Consider the following 22,446-nt stretch of genomic DNA (forward strand, 5'->3'; position numbering starts at 1 on the left):
AAGAAAATAATTTAATTATGACAATGCATGTAAAAATCTTACCCTAAGATCTTACTTAGAAATTCTGAACTCTTATCACAGAATAAGTACTTTTCTTTCCTCAAATGGCCGCGACTCCCAAGCCACTTCATCTCATTAAATTCCAAACTATCCATTCTCTGTCTCTGCCAGCCCAAATAATGTAGTTCAGTCGAACAACACAACTCCAATTACTTAAAAAAATGGGGGCCCTAACATGAAATTAAAGGAGCTAACACTCTCGATTCTTTCTTCTGCAAAAACACACTTCAAACCCCATCTCTCTTCTTAAATTCCTTCCCATTTGAAAATCCCAAATTGTAAACTCTCAAATTCAGAAGTTGTGTTCTCTCTTTCTCTCTCTCTCCAATCTGCCGTCAGAGACAATGAGCTCGATGTCTCAGCTCCTCACTGCCACGACAAATAGCAAGGCCAAGTCCCGCTGTCTCTCTCCATCTCTCCCGTTTCAATTTCGGTCACAACCATCACGTTCACAGTGACGAGCTCCCTACACCGCCTCCCCGGTTCTCCCTGAAATAGTAATACACACGATTGGAAAATCAGCAGAACTCTCCTTCCTCTCTTCTCACAAGAATCGGACTTTCTCACTGTCACTCGCCGCTACCAGTTTGACCGCGCCTCCTTCTCCACTGGCCTAAAATCCGATCAGCTCTACCGCTGTCTCCAGCGCAGTACTACACGACCCTCTCGTTCATTCTCCGTCAACTCACGCTGCAGTTCGCCACCCGCGGTGCAGCTCGTGACTCCAGCCATCTCCATCGCTCAGCTCTACCAGCGCCGACAATTCCCTCGGCCTCTCGGTCTCTCATCTATCTCCGTTGCTCTAGCTCGGCTTTCGCCATCGCCGTCCCATTAAGCACGCCACCCCGCCACTGTCACAGCGCCGCTGCGCTCTCGACCCTGCCATCGCCACCGAACAGCCCCTACTACTCGATGTCTGTCGCTGTCCATTCTCACATCAGATCCACGATTCTCTCCACCAGATTCAGCCTTCAACTTCTCTCCCTCTCTCGATTGCTAACTCCCTCATCAGGTCGCCGCTTCCATTTCTTCATGGCATCGTTCTCGTCACGCCGCCTCCGCCGATGTCCAGTGGTAGTTGCTGCTATTCGCTCTCTCCACGACTAGCCTAATCACCTTAACTCAGCGCCGCTGCATCTCCGTGAATCGCTTCATCGGACTACCATGGAGCAGCCCCGCTGTCGCGTCGAGGCCGTTTTCATCGCCATGGTCGCTGTTGCCAACACAGAGTCAGCACCCCGCTGCTTTCGCCTTCCATCTCTCCATTCCCGTCCGTCGCCCAGTGAAAACCATTTGAGAACAGATTTGGGAGATTGAGTTTCACTATTGGAGCTCTCTGTCTCTCTGATTTCTCTTTGGATTTCGAATGAAAGTGGGTGAGAATTTTGTATGATCGTGGAGTGGTGGTGATACATATACATACATAAACATATTTCTAATTTGTTTGTTGAGGTATCATGGCCAGATTTTTCGCAACCATAATGAGAAGTGGGTAGCATATTTGAGAGGGGTTCAGATCGGTGGAAAGAATAGCCAATTTAACTTATAAAAGTGGGCTTCATCAGCGTGAATAATTTGGGCTTGGAAAAGAATAATTGCTTGGCCCAATTTTGTATATATTTTCCTTCTATCGACTCGAAAATACAAAGGCGAGAATTGACTTTAATATTCGATGTTCTTTCAAGAACACTTGAAAAAAAAATGGAAAAAGTCCGGGTGTTACAGTTTTGGACCAAATTTGTATTTTGGTCGTATGTTTAGGACCAAAATTAACCTTTACTCCATTTTGTGCCGCATATGCAACATTAACTTTGCACTGCAAACTTTATCAAAAGCAAGATCAAACCTTCTACTGTTTTATCAAGCAAAACTTGAGTTTCCCCAAGTTTCTAAATTCAATAACCCCTATCCCTGCATAATAGCCAAGAAAGAGGGAGTTAGTAAACTTTGAAAAAACTAAACAGTAGCAGAAGGGATGCATATATCAAATTGTTGGCAGGCTGTTTAGAGGAGCAAGAAGACATATCACCTTCAGCTACACATTTTATTACAGGAAAGACTGAAAGAGTCACGAGAAGGAGAACAAACCATCCACATTCCACATTTTCCGGAAAGAGCTCATATCCCTTCATTTCTGTATGAGAATTATGGATGCATCCTGAAGCCAACCCTTTCCTTCATTGCCTTCAAGCAGATTATCAAGTTGTTTGGCCATTTCTTCAACCTAAAGATACCGTAACCTGAAAAAGCTCATCATAAAAGCCTACTAATCGAAGACAAGCAAGGTACATAAAATGATTTTTTTTTTCAAGTATATCATGTAGGCAACACATTTGACATCGCTGTCTAGCCATGAAAACACAAGCATAAGGGTTTATCGTGAGAAAGGTATGATGCCAGAAATGAGAAACTAAAGAATGCCGCACAAAGTTCGTCAGCGAGGTTGGAGACGGCGATGCATTCAGTTCCTTTCATTGATTCAGACTGCATCAGCAATGGTGGAGATGAATGTGATTAGGTCCCTGGATTCAGACTGGACCACTTTTCCTTATCAAAAACTACTCTGCATCAGCAACAATGAAGACAAGTTCGCTTGTTTCCTTTTCGGATTCGGACTGGAACCCATCTCCCGAAGCAACAATACACCCTGAAGGCACTTGTGAACTAGGATATGCTGGTAGTAGGTTTCTAGTCCAATGTGTACTCAGTAGTGTCTGTCCAAAGGAAGTGGAGTAACTGCAACAGAAGATTTTTCTTTCAAGGCTGTCGAAGTTTTCAGTATGCTAGTGCCAGATTGTAATGCGCCTTTATCCGAATTATCAACCTCATCAGGAATTTCTAAAGCATCAATACTTGCATTTGATCCCAATAAATGCCATGTGCTTGGAGTAGTGATTGATGGCTGCAATTTGTGTAATAATGGTTCCACATTAGATCCAAATGATGTATAGTTGTTTACTGATTGACAAGAAACACCATCTGATAAGCATATAAGATAGGAAGCCCTAACTTAACCCAAAACCATGGTCAAAGGTAAAGGGTTGACTCCCTATTATATGCTATTCCACACTTTCGTGTGAAACCGATGTGGGATCGTATCAATCCATCCCTCTTTTAAACCGGACGTCCACGGACGGCACACGCCGGGTGGCAAACCCAAAGCCACGGGCCCACATTTTTCGGTGGCACCCCTTTGGTCACACCTACGGGTAGCCCCTTTCCGTAGGACATCCAGATCCACGTTCACCGCACCAAATTGATAAGCATATAAGATAGGAAGCCCTAACTTAATCCAAAACCATGGTCAAAAGTAAAGGGTTGACTCCCTATTATATGCTATTCCACACTTTCGTGTGAAACCGATGTGGGATCGTATCACCATCCACGACTTCTCCTGAGAAGAAATCTTTATTCATCAACTTTTCAGTGTCTGGGATCCCATGCTTTGCAGAAGAAATCAGGGGCATGTGCTTCACCGTTTCCTGTGAAGCATCATCTTCCTCATTGGATGCACATCATCCAGCTGATGATAAAGCGCCTGGAGAACTACAGTGGGGAAAATTATTGACGTGTAGCTTCTAAAGAGAACGCAACAGAAAAACTATCAAATTAATCAAGTAAAAAGCAAACATAAAATATGGTATAAATTACTTAGTAAAATGGAAAAGTGAGATCTTCCCATCAATTGTTAAGCATATCATCACACAAACAGGGTGATACTTCTCTATCCACACCCCCAATATGAAACTGGGATTCTCATTATGGGAAGCTTTGGCAACAGAAAGTCCAAGGATCACATTTTCTTCACCACCGACATGCTATCCTGAAGCAGGTTGATTGGATACAATATACTTACTCCTTAAACATGAAGAACATAATATACAATCACTAGAGTTAATAAATCGATGCTTTGTGCATTTTTTTTTCTCCTTGCAAAATTATTTCTCGTTCTTTTTTTGCATAACATAACCAACCACATCCATGTTTCTCAAACACATTCTTTAATTAGCATATATCTGAACTCCAGAATATAATATCAAACTTTTCCTCCCAAACATTTTCCACCGGCAAACAGACCTAATTTCCCCATCTCCGGGCCAAAAGAAAGCAGCCAATATAGCAGAATGAGGACATATTAGAGACTAAACAACAAATACTTTCAACTACAAATGTTAGCTGGATTAAAGTACTAGACGATAGCTACACATTAAAGAAGCTAAAGAAGTTCAGAGAGAACATAAAAATGGCAATCAATGGAGGAATTATACTTACTCCATTAAAGATGCAGGAAACTGAGAAACAGATGTGGTCCAGTTGAAATGGGCACAGCATCAGTGCAGAAATCCACAAAGATACTATTAAATGACAAAATGATTGGCTTCAGAGATGCCTGGAAGCAATAAGAAAAGAAATATTTAGTCCAGATAAAAGTAATAGTATGTGATTCCTAAAGCAAATAGTACTATAAGAACTAACCATAGTCCATCAAAATCAAATAGATGTTGGACGAATCCATTGGAGACACAGAATTCCACTACACAAGATCGACAGTAATGGTAAATAAGCAGACACATAAATCAGTTTGTGGGGACTTTGCTACAAGCAGGAGGAACATAAAAATATTATAGAGGCACACGCACACATAAAAGAGAGAGAGAAGTACCTCTACTAACCTAGCTAACATCAGCATGACAAATGACCAATTGGAACGATAGGAGTTAGGAAGAATCTTAACTTTTCCTTAAAGTGAGATGCTAAATTGCTGACAACATTTTTTACTGCCACAACAAAATCCAGTCAACTATGTGGGAGGATAAAGTTACCATTTTTATGCAAGGAGCTCAGCTCATAGAGTATATGAAAAAGCTAATAGAGTAAAAAAGGCATATACATGCATAAATAACAACACCCCTTAAAAGGAAGAATTGATTTCATTTTTGAAAGATAGAGAGACTCAGAGAAGCAAAATTAGGTGGGTGGGAGGGAAGAAAGGATTGGGGGTCCAAGTGGGACTTGAGAATAGGGACGGATCCCTTCTCCAAATCAGCAGGCATTGGAGAGAGAGTGAGAAAGAGAGAGAAGGCACCGGCGCCGGAAGGTTACAATTACAGTGTTGCGAGAAATTAATTTGGAAATAGAGAAATTAACAAGGGCAGAATCGGAAATTGAGAATTAGGGGCTGGCCATGTGGTGAAACGCAGCTTCCCCAAAATGACTAGATTAGATAACACCGCACTGACCTAAATTCAAAACCCTATTAACCTCCCCAATTTCTGCCACAATTCGTAGATGGAGGGGAATTCTTCCGGCGGCGGCGGAGGAGGAGGGGGGAATGATGTGGAGCTGCTCTGCAAAACGCTGCAGGTGGAGCACAAGCTATTCTACTTCGACCTCAAGGAGAATCCCCGCGGCCGTTACCTCAAGATCTCCGAGAAGACTTCCGCCACAAGGTCCACCATCATAGTACCTTCCAACGGCATCGCCTGGTTCCTCGACCTCTTCAATTACTATGTCAATTCCGATGACCAGGATGTCTTTAGCAAAGAACTCCAGCTCGATACCAAGGCATGCCCCACACGCCCTTCCCTTTCTTCAATTTCTTTCCTGCTTTTCTAACTTTTCCTTCCCTTGTATCGGATTTCAGGTTTTCTATTTTGATGTTGGGGAGAACAGAAGGGGCCGCTTCCTCAAAGTTAGTTCCTCTCTCTCAATCATTTATCAGCAATTATTTGCTTCTGTTATTCGTGTTTATTGAATCCAACGTTCACAGTTTCATTGATAAAGAATTTAATTTTTCAAGTGTTCGATGTTAAACATTTAGTTTTAGTTTTGGTTTAGTTTATGTCCACTTAAACATTCTAGTGGTTATATTCAAAAATATCATATTCCCAATATACAAGCATGCGTATCAATCAAACATGTTTGAGTAATACAAGAATGCATATATCTTGAAAACTTTCTTGTTCAAAATACAATTCAGAAGCATGGGTTTGTAGTTTTAAATAGCAATGATCAATATCATTGTACTCTTTTTGAAAAAAGGAGGTCTGTGTATTTGTGTAAAGTTTGTTGCTTTATTAAATTAACTAAAAGCGTCACTGTTTGCTGATGGAGTTTACAGTTCAACTTTACAGTTCCCATATCTAGCTCTATGGAGTTTCTAGGTTTTAATTCTGAATGCTTGTAACTGCAGTAGCACATTTTTAATTTCACAAGGTACTAGTATTGATACTTCTAATGAATGGGAATAAAAAAGTTAAGGCCATTAACCAGAAACATGTTATTGAATTCAGAAATATAAACCATGTGCATTCTTTTGGAAGATACTTCTATATAATTAGAAGGAAAAGATGCTGTTGTGCGTGTTAATGGAAAAGATGCTGTTGCATCTGAAGTTGTCTTGAGTAAATAAGTCACGTCTTGAAAGTCTGCATTTTTTTACTAATTAGAATTTGCTTGCAGATATCCGAAGCTTCTGTCAGCCGAAACCGCAGTACTATTATTGTTCCTGCTGGAAATGCTCATGATGAGGGGTGGGCGGCCTTCAGAAATATTTTGGGCGAAATAAATGAAACTTCACAGCTAGTCGTCCTTCCAAATCAGGTATGTAGAGTCATTATTTCATTACGTAGTTGTAGATATTATTGATTGCCTCAATAAGCAAACCTTCATGTATGTACTTTTGGTTGTGTAAATATCAGCAGAACTCTGAAGCTCCGGAACGCCTTGTCAGGCTTTCAGATGATGTGGGGGCTGGTTTTATATCAAGTCATGGTTCTCGATCTGCCCCGGCAGCTGAAGTGAATGTTGATCGCTCTTCTGATCTGCCACCCGCAACTGATGACATAGGTAATATGGGAGTCTCCAAAGTGATAAGAGCTGATCAAAAGAAATTTTTCTTTGATCTGGGTAACAACAACAGAGGTCATTTCTTAAGAATATCAGAGGTAAGTTAAGGGAATCAGTTATTGATAAAGTTCGTATCATGCAACTTCCCTTAGACTTAATGAAAACATGGAATGCAGGTTACTGGTTCAGATCGTTCATCCATAATTCTCCCACTCTCTGGTCTGAAGCAGTTCCATGAAATGGTGGGTCACTTTGTGGAGATCACAAAAGATAAAATTGAGGGCATGACTGGTGCAAATGTAAGGACCGTGGACCCTCCTCAAAGGTGAACATGGGTGAGAGTGTGGCCAACCAGTCTGTATCTCAAAACCAATTGTGATCTGTCATCTGTGACATTATTTATTATGGTTGATTGATTGGGTGTGCACGTCTGTGTTGCTGCTTGTGTAGTGCTCGGCTTTAGTCATGTCTCGATTTCATCTGAATAAGTCTGCCCTCGTCTTCTTCAGCTTGATTCTAGATAGAATGAATGATACATACATGAACAAATAAGCACATTTTCTGCCAAAAGATTGGCCTCCTTTGTTTAATTAGATGTCTTTTTGAATAGATTGGAAGTGTGTTTTCTGCTAGGAAATTGATGTGTGTTCTTCGCAAGGGATACCATGTCATGAATGTTGAAACTTGTTTGTTTGAGTGAGCAGTTCTTGCTTATATGTGTCTGTGTAATGACTAACGACTAACTGCAAGACTGTCGACTGATTATTTGAGTGGAGTATTTTTTGCTTATAGGAGTGTTTCTTTTGTTTGACAATAAACAGAATACTTTGAGTGATAGGATAGATTGGTAAAATAATTCGAGTTAATCAATTGTTTTTGATGAATTGATTGATATTGATCTTATCCTTCAAAAAGTTAATTCTATGTTTTTACCAATTCACATTTTAGCCAAATGTTCTAATCCTTAATTGTTATGTCAGAGATGAATGTCTCAGTACAGTTGATTCATGTATCTACATGAATCAAATTATTCTTATCTGTTTTCTTCATTACAAATCACACACATGAGACGATTACATATATATGCATATCGATAGAAATACAAGAAACAGAAATGTCATTATATAAGAAAATTCCTGGCTAAGTAGTTTGCATAATGAGAAAATGATAACTTGATTCAGAATTGCTTTAACATATTTTATTCACTAAATCCTCAGACATTAGCCAGCCACAAAGATGGGTCTACTACATGAGCCGTCTACTACATGGTCTTCTTCTGCCAACCATATTTGTTCAAGAGTTTTGTACAAAACAATCAAACTTTGGTTGGTTAGTGTAAGGCAATAACAGTAGTACCACCTAGTATTTACTCTACATTAGTCAAATCATAATTCTTTACGAAAATACAATTTTAATATAGCCATATTAAAAGCATACTACCACCTTGTCTTAAAAAAACTTCATCTGGGTTTGTTCCTTAAAAATAAAAACTTTCTAAACTTTCCATTTTAGGAAGTGGATGCCATAATCCACTAATACTATTCCAATTACTTTTTCTCTTACTTTACCCATTTTTTTCTCTTACTTTACCGATTGTGCATTAAAATCCGTGTCGTTTCAAATGTTTCTATTTTTCAAATACGGAGGTAGTAGTAGTTAAAATTTTGAAACATGATCCATTTTATTAAAGATATGGTGGTATGCATTAAAACGATTGATGAAATTAGAGTTGCACGATTTAATTTTTTATTAGGGTATGAAGCATGGGATAATATGAAAATAAAAGAGACACCTTTGGCTCAGTTAAGAGAAACAAAAAAGAAGAAAGAATGGAGCGGAAGAGAAGGAAAATGAAGGGATGAAGGAAGAGATGCCATTCATTTAGATAACAAACCTTCCTATATATTCAATCTCACTTTGAATTCCATAACACCATTCTTCTCTTGCCAGAAGAAGGCACTAGCTAGCCTTCTTCTTTTTTCTTCTTCTTCTTCTTTAAATAAAATAAATAAACAATAAAAAAAAATGGGTTCTTTTAGGAGGACAGTCCTTCCACTTATTTTGGGTGTGCCTCTCCTATGCCTCTTGTCAATTGTCAATGCAGAGGATCCATATCTCTTCTTCGAATGGCATGTCACCTACGGCACCATCTCTCCGTTGGGGGTCCCTCAGCAGGGCATTCTCATCAACGGCCAATTCCCCGGCCCTGAGATCAACTGCACCTCCAACAACAACATCGTTGTCAATGTCTTCAACGAAATCGATGAGCCTCTCCTCCTCACTTGGGCCGGCATCCAGCTCAGGAAGAACTCATGGCAGGACGGTACTCCCGCCACCATGTGCCCCATTCTCCCTGGCCACAACTACACCTATCAGTTCCAAGTCAAGGACCAGATAGGCAGTTATATTTACTTCCCCACTACCGCCCTCCACCGCGCCTCTGGGGGCATCGGCATGCTTAAGGTCCACAGCCGTCCTCTCATCCCTGTCCCCTTTGACAATCCTGCGGAAGATCATGCTATCCTCCTCGGAGATTGGTACAACAAGGGCCACAAGACCCTCAAGAGCATTCTTGATTCCGGCCGGTCCATTGGCAAACCCGATGGCATTCAGATCAATGGCAATTCTAACAAGGTTGGCGATGCTGCTGCTGAGCCACTCATCACCATGGAGGCCGGAAAGACTTACAGGTTGAGGGTGTGCAATGTGGGCATGAGGCTGAGTGTCAACTTCAGAATCCAGGGTCATGCCATGAAATTGGTGGAGATGGAGGGATCCCACACCGTGCAGAATGAGTACGACTCCATGGATATCCACGTCGGCCAATGCATGTCTCTCTTGGTCACCGCTGATCAAACCCCCAAGGACTACTACTTTGTTGCTTCCAGCCGCTTCTTCAAGCAAGTCCTCACATCAGTGGCCACTATCCGCTACGCCAATGGCAACGGACCTGCATCACCCCAGATTCCACTACCCCCTCCTGAGAATTCCGTCGGCATTGCATGGTCCATCAACCAATTCCGCTCCTTCAGGTGGAACCTGACCGCCAGTGCTGCCCGCCCCAACCCACAAGGCTCCTACCACTATGGGAAGATCAACATCACCCGCACCATCAAGCTATCAAACTCTCGACAAGTGGTGGATGGCAAGCTCCGTTTCGCTGTCAATGGTGTCTCGCATGTGGATGGTGAAACCCCATTGAAACTGGCGGAGTACTACGGGAAGGCGGACCAAGTGTTCAAATACGATCTTGTGAAGGATGAGGCAGAACAAGGGGAGAAAGTTGTGGTGGCACCCAGCGTGAAGAATGCAACCTTCAGGAACTTCGTGGAGATCATCTTCGAGAACCACGAGAAGACTATCCAAACATGGCACTTGGATGGATACTCCTTCTTTGCGGTTGCAATTGAACCTGGGACGTGGACCCCCAAGAAGAGGCAGAACTACAATCTTTTGGATGCAGTGAGCAGGCATACCATTCAGGTGTACCCTAACTCGTGGGCGGCAATCATGACCACTCTTGACAATGCTGGTATGTGGAACTTGAGGTCTGATATGAAGGAGAGGGCATATTTGGGACAACAGTTCTACTTTAGCGTTGTCTCACCGGCACTCTCCTTGAGGGATGAGTACAACCTCCCTGCCAAACAGGAACTCTGCGGCATTGTCAAGGATCTGCCCAGGCTCGCTCTATACACTTAAAGAAGAAGAAGAAGAAGAAGAAAAAAGAAGATGCTAGCTAGTCTAAATAAATGTGCATATATATGTATATCCATTTTCATTCTCAGAATGAATACACACATTTAACCACTATATTGCCATATCTTATCATTACTTTCTCATGTACTATTAATTAACATGTACATGCACATGCTCAGCATTGCCTCAAATATATAAACAAAAATGCATGCATATGCCAAACTGGGAATAAGGTAATGACGTTCGTCACACATAAGTTTCACATTGTAATTCATACTTGCACTTACTTATTGAGAAACTTATTCTGGTATAAAGCAGATACACTACTACGTTATGATCAAGGAAGGAGAGATCTTTTAATCTTGCTGCAAGGAAAAGTCCTTAAAATGTTTCATCTACTCATCGTTCTAAATCTTTATTAGATGTTTGTGAACTTTTGTCACTAGCCGACACGTAAGAGAAATTCTTCTAGTAGTCCGGTGAATCACCTTGTCACCTCCATCTTCTCCATCAGTTTCCAAGCCTGTCAGTGTTCCAGCATCAGGACTAGGACCATTGGTAGTGTTTACAGCCTGCACCAAAAGGAGAACCATAAATATTCCCTATACAAACCAAATGCCTGTCTCTGTATTTCAATGTCCGTATGTCTCATCTTGCCTCATCATAGTAGTGATCCTCCGAATCTTTTATGCCATGCAAATAACCTGGAAGAAAACATAAGATTTATATGTTTAAACGCGAACAAGGGATTAACATACGCAATAACAAACGGACGAAAAAATAAATAGCAACCTGAGTACGCCATATCTTTAAATAGCAGCAAGCTACGAGGCATTAGTACCACAGAAAAAGGAAGGTATTTGCTGGTTATTTTGGCCTCTGTAGGTGAAGGTTCATCATGTATCATGTCTTGAGTATCGTTTTCTGATGTTTGGTCAGTGCTTTCTAACTTAGGATGAGGAACAAAGTCCATGACAACAGGAGACCCAAGTGACAGGATTGCCACCACAGGCATATATGCAGGTCCATCTTGATGTGGCTGTTAATAAAAAAGAAATTGTAAAAAAAAAGGGAGCAATCTAGGAAAGACCATACAACTTCTTGGCAGTTAGTGCTACTTTCCATATGACAGTATTACAAAATCACATAAAGAATGATACGGAATAAATACATGTACACTTGAATTTAGCACCCACCATAATTCCTTGGTCAGGCAAATATTCATTGATAAGGACATGGTTGATTGCCGAGGGAAACAACTTTGATTCCTCGTATATTCTATTTGTAACTGTTTTAAGCCAAGATGGCACTGCAAAACACAATGAAGTTGTTCATTCAGTTTCTGTTACTGTACCCAAACTTCACAACACAAGAGCAGTGGATGACTACTGTCATTTCTTAGAAGCAAAGAGTGATAGAAAATGCGAGCTAGTGAGGGAAGAAACTAAACTCACGTTGTTGGGCAAGAAGGCCTTTTTCGTGGACAACTCCTCCTGAAAATAGAATATCCGAATCAGTATGAGATTAATAAGAAAAGTGGTAAATTTAGGTATGTTTAGGCACCCCAATTTTGGAGTCTCCGATTCTTCAAAGTCTTCCATTTGGAAAGCGGGGCTTGGTCAATCTGCAAACGAATTTAGTATAATAAGCAGAGGTTTAGGGTTAGTGTAGTAGTAGTAGTAGACACATACGTTTTTGAGGAGAAGTTCCTCTTCAGCTGGGGAGATGTATTCAGGTATGTACATCACAGTCGGCACCGAGCCCACAACGTATTTCTCCATCACCTCCGTCTCTCCTCTTTGCACTCTCAAATCGAATTGAGTAAATATTTAAAACCCTCGTGGGCACGTGTGTCTTTTCAGTTGATTTTTTTTTGTTTGTAGGCGCTGGTGGCTATAAATGAAAAAGAAAATGAAAATGTTGAGGATAAGAGGAGTAAAAATCGAGTCTTGGAGATATTCAGTAGAATGTCGAACGCCATAGTGAATGGGATTGCCGGAGCTGGAGGAGGGATTGTTGCCCAGATCATTACTTACCCTCTGCAGACGGTAAGCTTTTGTCTCTCTCTCTCTGTCTTTGTGGGTTAACAAGAAGCAAGGTGAGAGCTGAGTAGTTTAGAATACACAGGTGAATACACGGCAGCAGACAGAGAGGATTGCTAAAGAGTCGATTCCTCCAAGTGCATCATCACCTGCTCTCATTCAGATTTTTCACCTCATTAGAAGTGAGGGCATCGGAGGACTCTACAGTGGCCTCAAACCATCTCTGCTCGGCACTGCAGCTTCTCAGGTGAGTGAGGTGTCAATTGAATTGCTATTACATCTTGTTGGCTTGCTAATTCCTTGTCCCTACTTGAAGTTTCCAGGGAATCTATTACTCCTTTTACCAGGCTTTCAAAAACAAGGCTGTCGCCCTTGCCCTTGCAAATAAAAGAAAAGGCCGAGGAGATGGCACTCCAGGAATGCTCTCTTGGCTTCTTGTGGCTGCACTTGCTGGGTAGGCTAGGACTATTATATAGTAGTATACTAAGTTTCTTCTCTTCCTCACTTTGTGTGTGTTTATAACTCTTCACTCTTGCAGCTCTCTCAACGTACTCTTCACCAACCCTATATGGGTTCTTGTAACTCGTATGCAGGTACCCCCTCTTCCCTTTTATGCTCAGCACAAAAACTTCACTTTTCTGCTTTCTTTGCTGAGTTTATGCCTATAAGAGCTTATGTATTTGCTGCCATGACCACGTGATAAACACTTTCTGAGGATATATGTTTGTTGGCTCAAGTTATTTTTCATTTCCAGACCTATACTCAAGCAGAAAGGAAAATTGTGGAGGCCAAAAAGGAAGCTCTGTTGAAGGAAGCTTCACAAAATGCTCTATCACAATCTTCTTTGACCACGCAATTGGCTCAACTTGATTCGATAAAGCCTCGCCCTTATGGAACAATTCAAGCGGTGAATACTACTTGCCTTTTTGTATCATTCTGTCCTTTTACTATCTAAATTTAGGCTTGAAAGTGGTAACTTTCTTTAATTGCTCAAAGTTTGAATGATTTTTTTAATCGAATGGTGCTGTATACAATTTCTAATGCACTCTTAGCTAGATTTTACATGTGAACTGCATGCTTAGCTTGCATTTCCTCCTACAGTAAAATGTTTTTGTGATTTTAACTAGTTTGATATCACTATTAATCGGACATCTATTTGATTATCTTTAGTAGGCATGTGAAGTTTATAATGAATCAGGAGTTGCTGGATTTTGGAAAGGCATTGTTCCAACGCTAATAATGGTTAGTTTGCTGTGTTATTTTCTAATGAAGTCAGCCTTTGAAAATGTTAGTATTTGAATTCCTGAAAATACTGTTTGATTTTGGCTTCCCAGGTCTGCAATCCATCAATTCAGTTCATGATTTATGAGAGTTTGTTAAAACACCTGAGGAGTAAACGATCTGCTAAGAAACAAGGATCAACAAATATAAAAGCCATAGAGGTAAATCTGCTGACAAACCTTGCATGGCCTCTTTTGCATTTTCCACTTGGTAAGGAAATTTGTAATCACTGTTTAACTCGTGTCTTACTGCTAAACTGTTTGGTTTGTTACTTCATCTTAACTAGATCTTTTTAGTGGGGGCCATCGCAAAGCTAGGGGCAACTGTTTGTACATATCCACTGTTAGTTGTCAAGGTAAGATCATCTATTCATACTTCATACTTGAAGTCTTGATTTTTCTTAACTAATTGTATTCTGGAATGATCTGGTTTTTGTTGTTGTGGAAGTGAAGAATACGAAAGAGTCCATGAGTTTTAATACGACATGAACATGATGTACTTACAATAAATGTGTATAATAGTGTTGTCAAACAACAATACAGAGACCTGATTTTTAGTAATCTCTGCATTTTTTTTTTTTTTTTTTTTTTTTTTTTTTTTTTTTTTATGATACAGTGGATGATGTAAAATTAGTGTTGTGGTAGTGTACCGTATTTTTCGTTGTGGCTAATAATGTGGTGAATATGCAGTCAAGACTTCAAGCAAAGCAGGAGATTGGTGGAAATCTTTCATTAAGATACTCAGGTTTGCAAAATTACCAGTCCACAATATCTTTAGTAGTGTCTGCTTCTGCTTGAAACATAACAAGATTTTTATCTGGATATGTTTTGTGACGGAACAGGTACAATTGATGCCATCATAAAAATGATACGTTACGAAGGAGTGAGGAGCTTCTACAAAGGGATGAGCACGAAGATCGTACAAAGTGTATTTGCTGCATCTGTTCTTTTCATGGTGAAGGAGGAGCTAGTCAAGATTTATGATGCCATGAGAAGTGTCAAGTGATAGATAGCATTGAGAGAATCCACAATTCCTTCTCTTACATCAAATTTACAATGAAGAAAATACAATACAGTATGAAACTATATAGTATTGTTACCAACTTCATGTTCATCTCATGCATATATTATAGAACATTTGAAGCAAAATCATTATAATTTTTTCCTTAATGAAAATGTTGAGTTGTCCAGTTAGTTCTCAAGTGAAAATTTCTGGCTTTCTGTAAGAAATCAAAACTAATGGAGCAAGGGAAGCTAGACTACAAGTGAAAACATATGGTGATAACAGACACAGATAAACCATGACATCCCCCACAAACAATTACTAAATGAATAAATAAATTTCAACATTGTAATGCGAATCGTTTTACATTCTTCTCCATTGATATCTTACTACATAGTACAGAGCTATACAAGATAAACCTACTGAGCTTCAAAATTCACATATTGATGGGCATGGTATCATGTCATCACTTCAAGTTTACAGAAGAACAATGATATAGAAGTCAAAGATTAATTGCATATTCATGTGGATGGGAGGTTGGAGCCATCCATAAAAAAAAAAGAGCCATAAGGTTTCTTTCTTCACTTCTCAATTAAGATAATGAATTTCAGATGTGATCACTCTGACAAATCTGTGTATAAGATTAAGAACCGCTCTTAAAAAATAACAGACGGAAAGAGCAGTTACAATGTTGTAGAAGCAGCGCCTGGTGGATCCCCCAGAACTTGCTGCAGCAAGCGAGCAGCCAGACGCTGAGTAATTCCACCAACTACACGCCCACCAAGTTGCCTTGCTTCGGGTTCTTGCAGTACCTGCATATGCGGGTTTTAGCCTTTGTACATTCCAGCAGTTTCATTTTAGTAGCACAAGACCCCATATAATTACTAATATCCTCCAACGGAGAATTGCAACTCATGGATACCACATAAACTGAACCATGTTGTACCAAATCATCATATTACGTTTTCATTCGGTTATTGAACTACAGTTTAAGAACTAGAGAAAGAAACAAACATTCAAATTTAACACTTCTCCAACAGAATCGTGGAGCATGCAAAAGTAAATTATATATGAAAATAGAAAGAGTAAATACATCTAAAGATTTGCTTGCCAGACATTGTTCTTCCAAAACCAAATTTGAGAGGAAGTTACCAAAGAAACTTCATTTAGCATATTACAAATTAGACTAAAGATAGGCATGTTAAAGGTCCGTTAAATGATCACCTTCCAGAAGTAGGATATTCTATTATAGAGAAGACATGTGTGGAAAAGGGGCACAAATTGATGGAAATGTGTATAGTAGTCTGTTATAATAACGGAGCACCATAAAGACGGGACTACATATTTTTCTACATCCTCTCAAGTCACACACGTGCAAAAACATGACTCAGACAGGCAAAATGAACCTGAAAACCCCAAAGGAACTGAAGATCAAAACCCTTAATGGACATATACAATAAATTAAGTTAATAAATAACATATAGAATAAATGCCAGATGGAGTTCCCTACTTTTTGGAGATTTCGGAAACATTGTATGTATTACCAGTGTTCAAAAATATAAATTTTAACAGAGCGTTTTGAACTCAAGCATGTATTACACAAATATATGTACCACTTACCTGCAGTATAGGCTGTAAAATACTAGGATCAAAGTTATCTGACGATCGTAAGAGTTCCCATATTCTGAATACTTGAGCCCTAAGCTCCATCATACTTTCCTGTTCAGCACTGCTCATTACAAATGGACTAGTAGTTCCATTGATATTAAAAATAAGAGTTCTTATGAAATCAGGAACTAATTTGTATGATTCAATCACTGAGCCCACAGTAACAGCTTCAGTTACTTGGATTGCTTCTTTTATTACTAAATTCCTGAGTACTTCACCATCTGGTCCCAATAGTAATTTAAGGACGGGTTGTAAAGCATCTTTGGCATTGAAATCTCTGTCTTTTCTTCCCTGAACAAGCAAGTTTTCAAGTCTATTCCACCTGTGGCAAAGAATTTACCCAAGCTTCTAAATGAACAACATGCTGAGGAGTATAACTCATCATGTAAAAGAATAAGAAAATGATAGTAGTACTTAGGATACTACATGCCTGAATCTCCCATCCTTGAAAAGCAGCTCAATAAGAGCATCTCTGAGATATGGATTAGGATCAGTAAGAAGCCTTTTAGCAAAATATGGATATGAAGCAGCCAGCACCTTAAAATTAGGGTCAGCGTACAGCGCTAAACCTTCTAGAACAGTGAGAGACCTTAAAATCAAAGCATAATATGCAGGCACTGCAAAAAAATAAAAGCCGGTGAGACGCAACATGGAAAAAACTGTAGCCTATGAACATTTATCTGACAGAAGTGATACCATGAATATTATGATAGATAAAAACTCCTCGCTATAGTAGCTACCCAGAATAATACTATGATCAAGTTGATAGACTCCTGATGTGATACTACTACTGCAGTACTACATACTGAACTAAGTATATAGTAGTACTCCCTTCGTCCCAAGGAAGATGACCCCTTCCTTGGGCGGAATGGGATTTTATGCAATTTAATTTTGTGTGTTGAGTGGAAAGAATAAAGTAAGAGAGAGGGAAGATACAGGTGTTTCCATTTTTAGTAATGAGTCATCTTGGTTGGGACAAACTAAAAAGGAAAGTAGGTCATCTTCAGTCGGACGGAGGGAGTACTATTTAGGAAAAGAATAAGTCACTATAATCGGCTAAAGCTCTTGGACCCCCCTCCCCCGACATATGGGCACCATGGGTCTCCCATGCTAACAATACATGGGTGCTAGAAGTTTTTGGATATGGGAACTGTATGCTATTTTACATCCAAAATGTTATTGTAATTATAGAGGATCATAAAAATAAATGCTGTGTATGTTTTGTTCTTGTTTTTGATTTAGAAGGAAGAGCTGGTACTGTAGCATTCATGTGAACGTATATTTCCAGCCAAGACACTCCTATTGTGAGAGTCAGAAGTATGTGTTAAACAAAACCATGGTATTCTCCTTGAAAGAAAAGAGTCGCACATGATGCGCTTCGGAGCTATTCTAGGGGTAAATCCATATTGATGAACTCCAGAAAATTATAGGGTCTTCAGAGCTATTCTAGGGGTCAATCCATATTGATAAACTCCAGAAAAATTATAGGGTCTTTGGAGCTATTCTAGGGGCAAATCCATATTGATGAACAGACTATATCTTCCAAAGCTTCAATGCCTTTGTCTACCATGCTAGCACAATCCTTCACACTTCTTTTAGGGTTTTAATTAGTTTTAAAGCTAGCTATTTGAATCATATTGATAGAAACAAGACTCAAATGCAATAGGAAGAAATCAAATAATGATGTATGACTGAATGAAGAGTGATAAAGATACCAGGAGAAGAACTCGTGTCAGGCTATGGAGGGCCTACCCAGCTAATAGCCGATAACAAATGCTATGCTTGTCTAAGAGCTAAAGCGTTCTTCACTTTCTTTTCAACCTTATTCTGATTTACTAGTTAGCTTTGTCTAAGAGCTAAGCGAGCTTCACTTTTTTTCAACCTTGTTATGATTCACTAGTTAGCTCTATCATCCAGCCAAAGTTTCTTGTTTTATTCCCTCTCAATGTACACACAATGTGAAAGAGCATGATCATCTCTATGAGTTTCTTAGAAGCTTTTGCACTTGTTTCAGTGATAAAGAATGAGATTTTTTCTTATCCTCAGAATTAAAAGATCCATGATACTATCTGATTTTAAGCATTAACAACCACGTGGAAACTAAGAATCATAAAGCATATGGTTTCCAAATCAGACCACCCTATATATGTTCACATTTCTTCTCTTTCGTATCATCCTCCTTCATGACATTTAATATATAATCTAATTCTTAGAAACAAACTATGGGAAACAAAGACAGCAAATGTGTTAGTATCTCGAGATAAATTTGGCATGACCTCAAGGAAAAGGATAGTCACCATTAAACGGGTATTGGTAGAGAACAGCGCCCAAGCCATCCACAATAGTTTTAAAGTTGAGCTCGCTCACAGTTGAATTGAGTGCATCGTCAAAGAAGTTCCTTAAAGCTGGTACAATAGGAGCCACATCCACATCTGGAGGGAGAAAGTCCAGAGCATAGTAATCACGAGCCATGGCTTCGTAGTCTCGATTGACCATGTGGACAACATGACCAATTATGGCAGACCTTGCTTGTTCAGGAGTCTCACTCATCATCCCAAAGTCGAGAAAAGCAAGCTTCCCATCCGGCGTTGCCAAGAGATTCCCTGGATGAGGATCAGCATGAAAGTAGCCGTACTCAAGCAGCTGCCTAAGACTGCACTGTATACCAGTGTTCACTAGGTCCAAAACTTTGAGCCCTTGTCTCTCGATGGCTTCATGCTCACTTAACTTCACTCCTTCAACCCACTCCATAGTCAGCACCTTTCCACTAGTGTAGTCCCAGTAAATATCCGGAACAAGGACATCTGCTTTGTCTGCATACAATTTTTTAAATCTCCGAGCGTTTTGCCCCTCCTGCAAAAAGATTCAAAAAATTGGTACAAGAAAACAATCAAAACACGATCTTGCTAACACCAACTAACTAACCTGTACATAATTAAGTTCCTGATAAACTCTCCGAGCAAATTCATCGATGAGAGCAACAACATCACTTGTAACAAAATCGACATATTTGTTAATGAGGAAGCCGAGGCCTCTGATTAGGTAAAAATCGAGGCCAATAGCCTCTTCAATGCCAGGTCTTTGCACCTTCACAGCAACAACCTGGCTTGAGTAGCTCAACCGGGCTTTGTAAACCTGCCCCAAACTGGCTGCAGCAATTGGGGATGCAGAGATTGATGAATAGATGGAATCAAGCGAGCATCCAAGCTCTCTCTCAATGCAAGAAAACGCTTCTGCATCTGGAAATGTGGGCAAAGCATCCTGCAATTGAGAGAGCTCCTCGATGTAAAGAGGCGGGCACAGGTCAGGCCTGGTGGATAGACCTTGGCCGATTTTGACAAATGTAGGGCCCAATTTTGTTAAAGTGTTTCTGAGATTGACGGCTCGCTGCCTCTGGTTCTGATCGAGCTGGCCTTTGAGTTGGTCTAGCCACAAACTGAGGGCGAAGGAACCGAGGGCGGCGAATATCTCGAGCGCCCTCTGCGCGACCCTGATTGGGCGCGAGCCGTATTTGGTGGAGAGGAGGTCGGCGCTGTAGACAGAGGCGTTGGCGGCGCGAGCCATTGCCGCGGCTTCGGCTTGCATATCATCGGCTCGGTGTCTAGAAGGGGCGGCGCCGGAGGAGTCTCTCAACCGGGCAAGGGTGACCTCTTCAATGGCTGCTCCTCTGGCCTCCACCAGAGCAGCTCGCGGCGGAATTGGATAGGCTCTCAGTCTCCTCTGAGTCTGAACCCAGCTAGTGGGGCCCACGACAGAGATGGTGGCGGTAGTCATCGGAGCCAATTCTGGTCCACCAAAATTCTCATTTTTTTTCTTTTTGTCTAAATAAATCACCGTTATTTCCACGGTGTCTGACGTGTTCTCTCATATCTAATAGAGCCAGCCCAAGCCCAATACCAATCACGCAGGTAGGACTTCATTCCAAAATTCTGGAAATTGGTCCAGCTGGAAAATATCCTATGCGTCACTTTTTTTTAATTATCATTGTGACGCGGAGCATATTCTACAGTATGTTGCATATGAAAATTATAAGAGTCGTGACCGGTTGTTTATTCACACGCATCATGCACCATATGTTGGTGCAGATTCGATGATAGATCAAAATCCATTGATGCAACCATGTATTGAACGGGATGAAGCTTTTGTATTGTAATGAAATCTCTAATCATAATAATTTCAAGTAAATCATTTTTCTTATAAGATGCTCCTTACTGTTTCCGTAGAAAGAAATTTTTTGTTATCACAATATGCACATGGACATCTAATTTTTGAATCATCCATTCTAGAGGGATGTTGCAGAACGAAACTTATAAACGTATGTAAACCATCATTGAAATCAAGATTGTACTCTCCAGTAGGAAATTTTCTTTCATACATCCACTCTCTTCCCGAATTATAGTATTCATTTTACTACCATGTCACATAAAATAATGCCCCTTAAATTAAAATGAACATAAATATCACATTTTCAATTAATATAACCAAATAATTTAAAGAGAAAGACTAACAATAACGATGATACCTCTAGATAATTTAGAAGATGGCGAGATAGGGTGAGTCCTAGCAAATGGGAACACTTCTAATCCAAAGAAATTGCTGAAAATTTGAAGAAATAAGAGGGAAGATAAAAAAATATCTTGGGAGGAGAAAAGGAGAAGAAAGAAAAATGTGAGTGTACATAAAATCTGAATACTCCCGAGCACCTATACGATGTGCTCGGAATATACCGAGCACTTGTACAATATGCTCGGACAACACAACTTAGAATTTCAGACATTAACTCGGTATTCCGCGAGCACTTAAGAGGTGCTGGGATTTTTCTTAGCACATTGTACAAGTTCTCGACAAGGACGACTCAGAATTTAAGACATTTGCGAAGGACATTATTATTTCTAATTTATCATAATTTTTCCTTTTGGTATTTTCGAGAACATATAAATGGTGCTAGGTTATATCCATGACAAATATTTCTTATATAAATTTATTCTACAATAAATTGTCGATATTTAGGGGTAAGTAAAATAACCGAAAATCGAATATCTGATTTGAAATAAACAGAAATTTAAAATTGGGTTTGTTCTTTTTTTTCAGTTCTCTAGTACGATTCGATTTAAACTTTTGGCTAATTTCGATTTTTCGATTTGGATCGAAAAAGAAAATCGAAAAACCAAAAAATCGAATTTCTTTTTAATATGAGCATTAATTTATTACCTAAAAATAAACTAGTTTATTTTTTTAATTCATATTAATAAATATAATAATATTTAGATTTGATAAATTATTAAAATTATTTGGATATGTAAATTGGTTGATACGAGAAAATTGATTTTTAGATTTTCAATTTTTTTCGTTCTTTTGGATATATTGTGCAATTCTGGTATTTCAGGTTTGGTTTTTGTAGTTTGGATTTCGGTTTTTGGATCTTTCGATATATTTATGAACTTTCTGTTATATTTGGTTCAAATCGGTTTTTATAGACCAGATTTTGATTTTTCGTGTAATTTGGTTTGGTTCGATTTTCATCTACATAGAATTTCAATTTTTTATTCGGTTTGGGCAAAAAACCGAAACAAAAACGAATGCTCACCCCTACCGATATTCAACCACTTTTAAGGTGTTCAGTATTTCATGAGCACTTTGGTGCTTGAAAATGCTCAGAATCTACTTGCAAGTCCCGAAATATATTCCGAGCACATTGATCGTGCTCGAAAATGCCTAGTAGTAGTACACAATGTACTAAGAAATGTGCTCAGCATGAGGATAGTGCTCGGAAGAGTTTGGTTGGTAAAAATGATTTTTACAGTGATTGTATTCGTATACGAAACTTTTTCCAAAATTTTAAATG

The 22,446-nt window shown here is 39.6% G+C and overlaps 5 protein-coding genes and 1 long non-coding RNA gene across 11 annotated transcripts; 3 read left to right on the forward strand and 3 right to left on the reverse strand.

The window, feature by feature from the left end:
- Positions 1 to 1,627: 1,627 nt before the first annotated feature.
- On the reverse strand, positions 1,628 to 5,069 carry LOC125189616. 5 transcript variants are annotated; one of them, XR_007170843.1, is made up of 6 exons: positions 4,952 to 5,069; positions 4,734 to 4,838; positions 4,537 to 4,594; positions 4,333 to 4,450; positions 2,149 to 3,606; positions 1,628 to 1,971 (listed from the first exon to the last, which is right to left on the reverse strand). It is a non-coding gene; the product is annotated as an uncharacterized LOC125189616 (long non-coding RNA). The 5 variants fall into 5 exon arrangements; XR_007170840.1 differs by having other exon boundaries at positions 4,734 to 5,031; XR_007170841.1 differs by having other exon boundaries at positions 2,090 to 3,606; positions 4,734 to 5,031.
- Positions 5,070 to 5,211: 142 nt separating this feature from the next.
- Positions 5,212 to 7,625, forward strand: LOC125189424 (transcription factor Pur-alpha 1). 2 transcript variants are annotated; one of them, XM_048086730.1, is made up of 5 exons: positions 5,212 to 5,625; positions 5,705 to 5,752; positions 6,523 to 6,663; positions 6,762 to 7,007; positions 7,086 to 7,625. In XM_048086730.1, the coding sequence occupies exons 1-5, from the start codon at positions 5,350 to 5,352 to the stop codon at positions 7,236 to 7,238; spliced, it is 864 nt and encodes a 287-aa protein (XP_047942687.1). In that variant the 5' UTR covers positions 5,212 to 5,349; the 3' UTR covers positions 7,239 to 7,625. The 2 variants fall into 2 exon arrangements, with proteins under 2 accessions (XP_047942687.1, XP_047942739.1); XM_048086782.1 differs by having other exon boundaries at positions 6,765 to 7,007.
- A 139-nt stretch (positions 7,626 to 7,764) lies between these two features.
- On the forward strand, positions 7,765 to 10,719 carry LOC125189250 (L-ascorbate oxidase homolog). The gene has a single exon (XM_048086575.1). The coding sequence runs from the start codon at positions 8,935 to 8,937 to the stop codon at positions 10,609 to 10,611; it is 1,677 nt and encodes a 558-aa protein (XP_047942532.1). The 5' UTR covers positions 7,765 to 8,934; the 3' UTR covers positions 10,612 to 10,719.
- Positions 10,720 to 10,801: 82 nt separating this feature from the next.
- On the reverse strand, positions 10,802 to 12,455 carry LOC125189557 (alpha-ketoglutarate-dependent dioxygenase alkB homolog 6). The gene is made up of 7 exons (XM_048086840.1): positions 12,300 to 12,455; positions 12,172 to 12,232; positions 12,063 to 12,101; positions 11,805 to 11,917; positions 11,401 to 11,647; positions 11,266 to 11,312; positions 10,802 to 11,180 (listed from the first exon to the last, which is right to left on the reverse strand). Exons 1-7 carry the CDS (start codon positions 12,387 to 12,389, stop codon positions 11,016 to 11,018), a joined length of 762 nt encoding a protein of 253 aa, XP_047942797.1. The 5' UTR covers positions 12,390 to 12,455; the 3' UTR covers positions 10,802 to 11,015.
- Positions 12,456 to 12,498: 43 nt separating this feature from the next.
- LOC125189335 (peroxisomal nicotinamide adenine dinucleotide carrier-like) lies at positions 12,499 to 15,124 on the forward strand. Its single transcript, XM_048086649.1, has 10 exons — positions 12,499 to 12,656; positions 12,736 to 12,897; positions 12,974 to 13,104; positions 13,189 to 13,243; positions 13,405 to 13,557; positions 13,824 to 13,892; positions 13,985 to 14,092; positions 14,218 to 14,286; positions 14,621 to 14,675; positions 14,773 to 15,124. The coding sequence occupies exons 1-10, from the start codon at positions 12,576 to 12,578 to the stop codon at positions 14,934 to 14,936; spliced, it is 1,047 nt and encodes a 348-aa protein (XP_047942606.1). The 5' UTR covers positions 12,499 to 12,575; the 3' UTR covers positions 14,937 to 15,124.
- A 135-nt stretch (positions 15,125 to 15,259) lies between these two features.
- LOC125189177 (protein ACTIVITY OF BC1 COMPLEX KINASE 3, chloroplastic-like) lies at positions 15,260 to 20,439 on the reverse strand. The gene is made up of 5 exons (XM_048086474.1): positions 19,527 to 20,439; positions 18,899 to 19,454; positions 17,032 to 17,218; positions 16,554 to 16,923; positions 15,260 to 15,745 (listed from the first exon to the last, which is right to left on the reverse strand). The coding sequence occupies exons 1-5, from the start codon at positions 20,373 to 20,375 to the stop codon at positions 15,617 to 15,619; spliced, it is 2,091 nt and encodes a 696-aa protein (XP_047942431.1). The 5' UTR covers positions 20,376 to 20,439; the 3' UTR covers positions 15,260 to 15,616.
- Between the last annotated feature and the right edge of the window lie 2,007 nt (positions 20,440 to 22,446).

Source organism: Salvia hispanica, chromosome 1 (genome assembly GCF_023119035.1).
Source record: "Salvia hispanica cultivar TCC Black 2014 chromosome 1, UniMelb_Shisp_WGS_1.0, whole genome shotgun sequence".
NCBI classification, from domain to species: domain Eukaryota; kingdom Viridiplantae; phylum Streptophyta; class Magnoliopsida; order Lamiales; family Lamiaceae; genus Salvia; species Salvia hispanica.